Genomic DNA, 9,841 nt, shown 5'->3' with positions numbered 1-9,841 from the left:
TAAGATTATTCTGTTATTTATGAAAGATAATTTAGAATGTTTCAAATTTTATTCTTTTGGACCAAAGTTCATTCAGAACATACTATATTCCATGTTCTAAGAAGCCATTCTAAATATTTCATTTCAAACATTTTTCTGCTTCATGCATACTGTTAATGTCCATTTAGTTCTTATAATTTTTTTAAAATCAAAGTTTTATTAGTTTTCTACAAATTATGGCCATCCCTAAGAAAATATGCCTTTTGCTTTTCCAAACTTTCCAAGAATAATTGTTTTACTAAAAATTCACATTAGCTGTATCATAATTGAAATGACCCTCCCTGATCTTGTCTGGGGTTTGGTAATCATATGACAAATTAACTTGACCCATGACCCAGTGAAAAAGTTATATGAACATTGCCATTGCTTCTGCTTAAAAAAGAAAGAGAAACTAGCCGTTATCCATTTGAGATTGATGTAATTTTTTCCTTCTGAGGATGAACTGAAACCTGGAAAAAGGGCTAAACATTTTCAGCAGAACAATTATCCTACTAGCTAAATGGTTTGTCCCAGTACAGAAAGCTAACCATCCTAAACTTTTCAAAGAAAGATATAAGTTAAAAGTGTTGCTTGAATGTTTACAAGCATGTCTAAAACAACGGAGTTAAAATAAAATTTTGATTCTTGCATTGCAAACAGAAATGACCATTTTATTTGTAGAAGATCCAGATTAAATCTGTGGAATCTTCAGTTACAGAAAGTTCAGTAGATATAAGAAAGACCTCAACACAAGATCCTGCAGAGTTACTGCCAAACAGATTAAATCAAACCCACTGCTGAGAATTCTGGGAGTTGAAATCCACAAGATGCTTAGGTTGGGGAAAGCTGCATTATATAATGTACTATAATACTAGAAAGACAGTTTGGTGTAATGGTGAAGATGCTGGCCTTGAAATCAGGAGATCGTGAGTTCTAAGCCCGCCTTGGCATGAAAACTGGCTGGGTAGCTTTTGGGCCAGTCACTCTGTCACAGGGTTTTATTGTGGGGAAATAGGAGGAGAGAGTATTAGGCATGTTTACTGCCTTGAGTTAACCAAACTATATTAAAAAGGGGAAGGGGTATTATAATAACAATAGTCAGATAGACTATTGAAATGATGTTACTTATGCTTTCATGGTAAGAAGTGAAGCTGATGATTATGCTCTCTACTTTTTATCTTTAAGTTTTTCTTTAAAATACAAACTTTAAATTCCTTACCTGAAAAAGTATGAAAATGAGGAAAAGCTCATAGACAACACTGACGCATAGCCAAAACCTCCAGTAAGCTAGCAGAACAAATTAACAAAAAAGAAAAACGTAGACATATTATAGTTGGGCATAAGGCTAAACTAGTACATATAGAATCTTTAGGACTTTCAAAATGCTACGACAGATTTTATTAAGGAAATCTTAATAGGTAATATCAAAAAAGGACAGTTTTCAAAATTTACATAAGATTACTTTATCAGTCTATTTTAATGCTATGAGCTACTTGGATTACCTGGATGGGGTCTTGAAAATGGACCATCTTTTGCTTGAGTGACTCCAAAACACAAAAAAACTAAAATGCTGGCTACAATACCTCTGGAAAACATTAAGAACAAAACAGTCCTCAGTATATTGTAACAATACTTGCAAATTTATTAACATGTTGACTGTTCATGCAATATAAAATTAGGAGATACAATTATTAATTTTATCTTGGCTAGTGGTGACTGGACTAAAATGGATGTTTTGTCTAGCAGGCTTGGCTCCTTAAATGAACCTTGATTAAGATCAGTTGGACTTGAAGAAAGCCTCACTGGACTAATTACTTTCACATAGATATTTCTGGTGTCAATGAAATATAAATGATCTATAGATATTCTTAAACAATGACGTATGGACATAGATTATAAAACCATCTAAACCTCTTTTCCAGTGACATTAAGTCTCAGAAATAGATTATCTTGCTATCTTGGAATTACCCTAGATATTGCAGAGGCCTCTCCTGGTTTCCCTTTAATATATGGTATTATTATCTGCCTTGGTAGATGTTGATGACTAGTTTATTAAGATTTCCTAAGAGGAAGTAGCATACACGTGAGTCAGTTGCAAACAAAACAGCTAGCTACATCTTATTTATTAAGAATATTACAAAAACATGCAGAATAAGTAAGTTCAATTTTTTAAAGTAAAATATTTCAGGTTGTCCAAACAATTACTGTGTTGTCTTACTATAAACAGGCATCATACTTTACACATAAGACAGTCAAATTCTGTACAGCAGCATTTAAAGCCTGACATGGAAGCCAGCTGGGTGACTTTGGGCCAGTCACTGTCTCTCAGTCCAGCCCACCTGCCAGGGTTGTTGTTTTGGGGAAAATAAGAGAAGAAGGTGCGTTGGATATGTTCATCATCTTGAGTTATTTGTAAAAATAATAAAGGCTGATACAAATAAACGAATGAATGAATGACCAGTGGGCTCTTTCCAATTTCTATAGAATTAGTGAATTTGGTTACATGCAATCTTGATATAGTCAACATGTCAGTATTATTTTTGTTTTCTGTTTGTCTTAGACTTTACATTGTGGATATTTTTGAACCATGAATTTGTTACTGAATGAATGAAATCTTTAAGGCAATCCAGTCTTGATGAAGTATCATGAACTTTGGTTACAACACTGACAAACCTTAGTTTGCAATGTTTTGTATCTAGCAGGGACTGGATTTGATAGCTACATAACCATTTTTCTATAATTCTATTTTTACAGAACTGACCAACTAGAACAAAATATTAAATGGTGGCAACATAGGAATTATTTTCAGCCTCAAAAATGAGTTTATAGACCTGGCCAAACAAGCATTCTTTCATCTCAACAACCCAGTTTAGACAAGGGAGAAAAAATCTTTCCATTAATGCTATTATAATTTGGAAATCCTTGACAAACTAATGCAGATGACCAAGAAATCTACCAACAGACTCTGATCTATCTAGCTTCTGGCCGTCATAATCTGACAAACTGCAAATTTAAAATATCTTTTAAAATGAAATCTTGAAGCCTGGACATAACCAATAAATCTAACCAATAAATTGTTCAATTTAACCAAATTAAAATATAACTCTTATTCTGTTAATTCCAAACTAATCCTGTTATACAAAGACGACATACCTTTTTAAAAAGGGGAGAAAGAGGGCCAACCTTACATGTTCAACTTAAGAGGGGATACTTCAAGTAATTATTCTGATGTTTTTTATTTCTAGGCTAGCCATATCAGTAAGAAGGAAACTTTCTTAACGAGATATTTGCAAAAATTCAGGAGTATGATAACATCTTTTGCAACTATCACATTTTATTAAAAGTCATTAGCCTGCACAATTTGCACTCACTTCTTAAATACCTGGAATGGCAATGCTGTCTGTCTTGCTTCCCACGATTTACTGATTAATTATATGCCATCAAGTCGTTTTCAATTCTTAGCAACCACAAAAATATTCTCCATGACTTCTTTCCCTTACTCCAATTTAAAATCCTGCACCTGTCTCAGCCTTTAGGAATGGACAGCATACAAATAAATAATCTAGCATGATATATGAATCCATCATTATAACAGCTTATCAGTAAGTTATATGATGAGTGTATGTGAGAATTTCTACTAACTTGAATTAGCTCTTGTGCAGATTATTATACAGAAACAGGGATCAAAAGACAGGGAAAGTTTATTAGGATTTTATTTAAGAAGTTTACTTGTGTCCCTCAGACTTTGTTCTCAAAAGAAGATAGTCGAGATGATGGGTGGAGAGGAGATAACTATTGAATTAAATCTACCAGACAGAACTCCCAAATACAAGTTTAGTTACTAAGCAGGAAAATGGACTAATTTCAATCGAGGCAAAGTAAATCACCAAGAACGGATATAAGTCACCTTTCCTGTTTTAAAATTACAGTTTCCTGAAAAAACACGTAGGCTGACTTGTTAGAACAGAAGCATTATTCAAACCCTAGATTAAGCAATCTAGAAGCTGGGGGGCAATGCTATTAGTACTGACCTATTTTTTTTTAAGAATAGGAGGAGAACACACTAACATCTTTCTACAGTTGGGCAGCCTTAACAAATCTAACAAGCAAACAAAAAACATGGCAGTGGGGAAGAGCCCTTTATCTTAGAAAAAGGAATTTTGCCCTCCCTAGATTCAGGAAGATTTGTAATAAGATACTGCCAAATAGCAATAGTCCATTCTTCTCTTTGAAGCTGATGTCTCCCACATTAGGCTCAGGGATTAAGGAAGTAAAAAAGTAAATAAAGTCATTCTGACTGAAAGGCCACCAGCTGGATGACTTCAATTTAATAACAGAGAGAAAGCAAAGGCCTAAAGGTAGAAACCTGGGGTCAAAGCAATCTACTTCTCTACATGTAGTTTCCTTATCCAAAGTTCAGCTGCGAAAACATGCAGAGGATCTCCTTCCTAATGTATCTTCTCCTTTGCCAAGGCTAGAATGGGAGGAGGAGGAGGAGGAGGAGGAGGAGGAAGAAAGAAGAAGAAGAAGAAGAAGAAGAAGAAGAAGAAGAAGAAGAAGAAGAAGAAGAAGAAGAAGAAGAAGAAGAAGAAGAAGAAGAAGAAGAAGAAGAAGAAGAAGAAGAAGAAGAAGAAGAAGGATGATGATGGTGATGATGATGATGATGATGATGATGATGGAAGGAACCTTGGAGATCTTCTAGTCCAATCCCCTGCTCAGGCAGGAAACCCTTAGTTCTCCTTAGTTCTAGGTTGCTTCTCTCTTTGATTAGTTTCCACCCATTGCTTCTTGTCCTGCCTTCAGGTGCTTTGGAGAATAGCTTGACTCCCTCTTCTTTGTGGCAGCCCCTGAGATATCGGAACACTGCTGTCATGTCACCCCTAGTTCTCTGTGTTGAGACTTTTCTTCCACTGCCAACCTGAACTAGAAAGCTCTGCTCCTAGAATAGCCACGTCTCCTTTTCTAGAGACTGGAAAGCAAGTGGCTGTTTTTTTCATTTCAACCCATGGAAATATTAGTATTTTGATTTCCAAGAAGAGATCAGTATTGCCATCACAACTGCTGCATGAATGGGAATTGCCTCATACGACCTGCATGACACTTTTAAGGGCAAATGCTTTTTTAGGTTTATTTTTGTTTAGACATAAGAATATGAACCTCCTGGAAGATCTGCATTCAGTTTTCTATAAAATCAATATTCTATATCCAAGTTCCCCTCCCAAGGCATAGAGGATTTTCAGCCTCTCTCACAACTCCAACCAAAATGGCCATAGAAGTGTAGAGCTCAGTGACTGGATGACAGTAGTGGTGGCGAATTTACAGTTTAGTTGGTTATCACATATTTATGATCTAAGAAGTCAATACATTGCAGAATTCACATAATTTAAAGACATTAGGTTATCCTGATGGGTCTCAAATGCTAGTCTGTTGTCCCAGGACAAAACTCTGTTTAAACAGCATATGGTACAGTATATAATGCTTCAAAAATGATCTTTTCTTGTGCCTCATTAGTATCTTCTAAGCAATAGGATTGAGCCAAATTTGCATTACAGATAGTCAGGAAAGTTTTGAAGTTGCAACAGTGCTAAGTGACTTCCATTGTTCCTCGAAGATCCAGCTGTTGTAGTGCCCATGGTCACATGACTGTGATTCAAATGCTTGGCAACCAACTTGCACTTAGAATTGTTGGAGTGCCCAAGAATCATGTGATCACCCCTTGCAAACTTTGCTTTTGTCTGCCTAAAATGTGGTTGTAACCCAACAACTATTTGTAGTTTGTTATAACAAAAGTGTCTGTGATTTAGAGATTGCAACATGAATTCTTTGTTCACCTGAAAAAGGAAACAGACTTTCACAGCATAATATCCAGATCAAAACATTAGCTAACAAGTTAGTCATGAATAATATTGTAACAGCTGATTATCTCTTGGTGGCTGTAATAAAAAAAATCTGAGATACAAAAATCACAATTTTTAAAAAACTAAAATTAATTAAAGGAAGACAAATGGAGGTATGTCACACATAGAAGGAAACACAACAATCAAAGGAAGAAGCAGCATACATCTAACAAACCCCTACTGCCCAATCTAACCCAACCAGAAGCAGCCCCATTAAAACTGAGCAATTGATTTCTCCCCCTAGATGGAAATACACAGATCCACAACCTCCCCCTCAAAGAAAATATGCAGACACCTAGCAAAGAAACAGCACCAAATATCCCTTAAAAAGTCATATCAATAAACATACCTGAGATAAACAGAAAAGCACCTCAGACTGCACCCCCCCAAAAAAGAAGAGCATCTTTGTTGCTCTTCTCTGTACTCTTTCTTGCTCTTCTCTGTACTCAACATCTTTTCTTGCTCTTCTCTGTACTCAACATCTTTTCTACATCGCGGTGACCAAAACTGGATGCAGTATTCCAAGTGTGGCCTTACCAAGGCATTGTAAAGTGGTATTAACACTTCACTTGATCTTGATTCTATCCCTCTGTTAATGCAGCCTAGCACTGTGTTGGCTTTTTTGGCAGCTGCAGCACACTGCTGGCTCATATTTAAGTGATTGTCCACTAGGATTCCAAGATCCCTCTCACAGTTGCTACTATGACCAGGACGCGACAGATTACATCCCAGAATTCTGAAGAAGCTGGCAGATGTTATCTCAGAACCATTGCATCATATCTTTCAAAAATCCTGAAGCACCAGGGAAGTACCTGAGGACTGGAAAAGGGCTGATGTGGTTCACATCTTCAAGAAAGGAAAAAAAAAAGACCCAGGAAACTACAGACTAATCAGTCTAACATCAATACCTGGGAAGATCCTGGAAAAGATAATAAAAAAACCGATCTGTGAACAACTAGAAGCAAACGAAGTAATAACTGGTAGCCAGCATGGGTTTGTTAAAAACAGATCATGCCAAACGAATCTTATTTCATTGTTTGATAAAGTGACCAAATTAGACCAGCAAAACGTGTGGATATAGTATACTTAGATTTCAGTGAGGCATTCGACAAGGTAGACCATAATCTACTGCTTGATAAGCTAGAAAAAGGTGGAATAGACAACATCACCACCAGATGGATTTGTAGCTGGCTGACAAACCATACTCAACGAGTATCCTTAAGTTAATTAGTAGGTAAATATATTTGGTTACATTCCAAACTTTAGCATTAGGAATTAATTTCGTCCAACGATCACATTAGTTCTCATATATAAAACTTTTCCCACCCTATGATTCCTCAGCAAAACAATGCATATTTCAGGAGCCAAATGATTACTTGATAAACTATTATTATTTGCTGCATTCATATCCTGCCTTTTTTCAAGGAACTCAAAGCTACATACATGGCATTGTATCCTTTAAATTTACCTCCTTAAATAACAACCCTTGAGATAAATTAGGCTAAGAAACTGATTAATCCAAGATCACTCACTGAGTTTAATATTCTATCTTACTGCAAAACTAGTGACCGTTTTACAGATAATTCGTGTCACAGTAGGACAAGCAATAGGGCAAAAGTCATGTTCAGGTACATTAAACTCAGATATGGTAATTCAAACTAAGCTATGAAGTCTAATTGTTCTAGGTGCTAATGAGTCAGCCAGATATAAGATACCTATACATATTTTAGTACACTTTTGCCTCCAGAATTACACTAATCAAAATTTAGCAATAATTCAGTTGGCAGGCTATTCCAATGAATTGCCAGGTAAACTAGCAGATGAAAGTTCACTCTCAAAGTGTATGTCTGCTTTATATAACTAATTTGTCACCTACTTAATATATATGTATTACCTTTCAACAAGGAGTTCATAAAATACCCTTCCACCTTTTCACAAATAATTATGGCCTTAATAGTTTAGTTTTATTCTAAGTATCACTGGGAGAAAAGAGCAGAGAAATGATGATACTAGACTGGTGTTCAACTGATGAAATAATTAATCTTTGTTTACATTCCATTTCAACTCTACAATGCCCTACTACTCACACTATCAGATTCACAAGAACCAGGATTTTTTTCAGTATGTTATACTCTGGCATTCAGTAGTTTTGAGCTTACAGAAAGAAGTCAGCTGTAGTCCAACATTTTATTTCACTGAAAGCAGTATACAGGTAGTCCTCAACGTATGACCTCATTTGAGCCCAGAATTTTGGTTGTAAGGCATTGTGATCATAAGGTAAGATAAGGTAGATAAGATAACCTTTATTGTCATTTTTTTTACTGTGGGCACAACGGCACACATCAAAAATGAAATTTAGATTCCCGCTTTCAAAGTGAAACACATATATGACATACACCTAAACATACTATATGTGACCAGACTTGATTTTACAACCATTTTTATGATAACTGTTAAGCAAGTCACCATAGTCATTAAGCAAATCATGTGGTTGTTAAGCTAATTAGGCGGCTGCAAGTCTGAATCTAGTAAATGCGTATCTACTTGCCAAGCATCTGAAATGTGATCATAAGACTGCCGGGGTGGTGTCATAATTTTGAGGACAGGTCAAAAGTAACTTTTTTTCAATTCTGCTGCAACTTTGAATAGTTGTTAAGCAACTGCTCGTAAGTTTAAGACTACATGTAGAATGAATCATGATTTTGTATGAATACATTAATTTTCAAATCTAATTTAACAGAACATTTGCTTTAGGATATATTAAAAGATGCTATTTGATTCCAATCTTTGTAAGTTCAATGAAACTTTATCAAATAGAGAAATATTAAGAAAGCATTTTCAACTTGGAAAGATTTTTAGAGTTATCAAATTATCTTGTGATTTAATAAACAGAAACCTTTTAAAAAGCAGGATTAATCAATATGCAACATTTAATATACATTTTTATCATGTACTATACATTAGTTTTCAAATGAGACTAGGAAATAACTACTAAATGGGCAACAGATCCAAATGCAGGTAGTCCTCAACTTATAACCACAATTGGGGTCAGAATTTCCATTACTAAGCAAGGCAGTGCACCTAATTTTACACCTTTTTCCCACGGTTGTTCAGTGAATCATTGCATTTGTTAAGTAAATCAGAAGGCTGTTAAGCGAACCTGGTTTCTCCCATTCTCTTTACTTGTTGGAAGCAGGCTGGGATGGTCGCAAATTGTGATCACATGACCCTGGGACATTGCCACCCTCATAAATACATGCTGCTTGCCAAGAGCCCAATTTTTGATCACGTGACCGTGGAGATACTGTGATGATCATAAATACCAGACTTGGTGCTTTTTTCAGTGCCACTGTAACTTTGACTAACCGTTAAATGAATGGTTGTAAGTTGAAGACTATCTCAATCAAAGAACTGCAATTGAAAAGCTGGTATCCCAATGAACTACAATAGTTAGTAAGTGGGCAACACTGCATTTGCTGCAGTATTCTGTAAAAGGTATTTACCTCTTTGTGTTATAGGTTGTGTCCTGTGGCGTTTCTTCAAGCAAGGTCACATAGCCCAGGGTGCAGGTAAGGATAAACAGGACTGTTAAAGTGTGAGCTTGCCTGTTGACAAGAGAAAAAAAATCATTTTTTTCTGACACACTATTTATAGTTGGCTTATTATTTTCACTAGCAGACATTGAAGTTTTAAGTATGTATATATGCTTGTATATACCAGTGATGGCGAACCTTTTAGAGACCGAGTGCCCAAACTGCAACCCAAAACCCACTTATGCATCGTTGGGTGCCGGGTGGGCATGGCTGCGGTGGTAACGGCAGACTGGGTGGGACTAAAAAGTTCAATCAATCCATTCCAACTTTGCAAGATCTTTTTTTTCCCGCAAGAAGTTGAAATTAATTGATTGAACCTTTTTTTTTTTTTTT

General features: G+C 35.8%; 1 protein-coding gene across 1 annotated transcript in view; it reads right to left on the bottom strand.

Moving 5' to 3' along the window:
* LOC107300150 (phosphatidylserine synthase 2) overlaps positions 1–9,520 on the bottom strand; it is a gene marked incomplete at its 5' end in the record, with an annotated part of 18,301 nt that extends 8,781 nt beyond the window's left edge. The window contains 3 exons of the mRNA XM_015829491.1: positions 1,238–1,305; positions 1,521–1,603; positions 9,419–9,520. Coding sequence (XP_015684977.1) covers positions 1,238–1,305; positions 1,521–1,603; positions 9,419–9,520 — 253 coding nt within the window. The remainder of the gene's footprint in view (positions 1–1,237; positions 1,306–1,520; positions 1,604–9,418) is intronic.
* Positions 9,521–9,841: the final 321 nt, after the last annotated feature.

This window comes from Protobothrops mucrosquamatus, unplaced genomic scaffold, assembly GCF_001527695.2.
Source record: "Protobothrops mucrosquamatus isolate PMUCROS unplaced genomic scaffold, P.Mucros_1.0 scaffold6260, whole genome shotgun sequence".
Lineage (NCBI taxonomy): Eukaryota > Metazoa > Chordata > Lepidosauria > Squamata > Viperidae > Protobothrops > Protobothrops mucrosquamatus.
The sequence above is the reverse complement of the archived record's forward strand: the minus strand, read 5'-3'. Positions and strand labels throughout refer to the sequence as shown.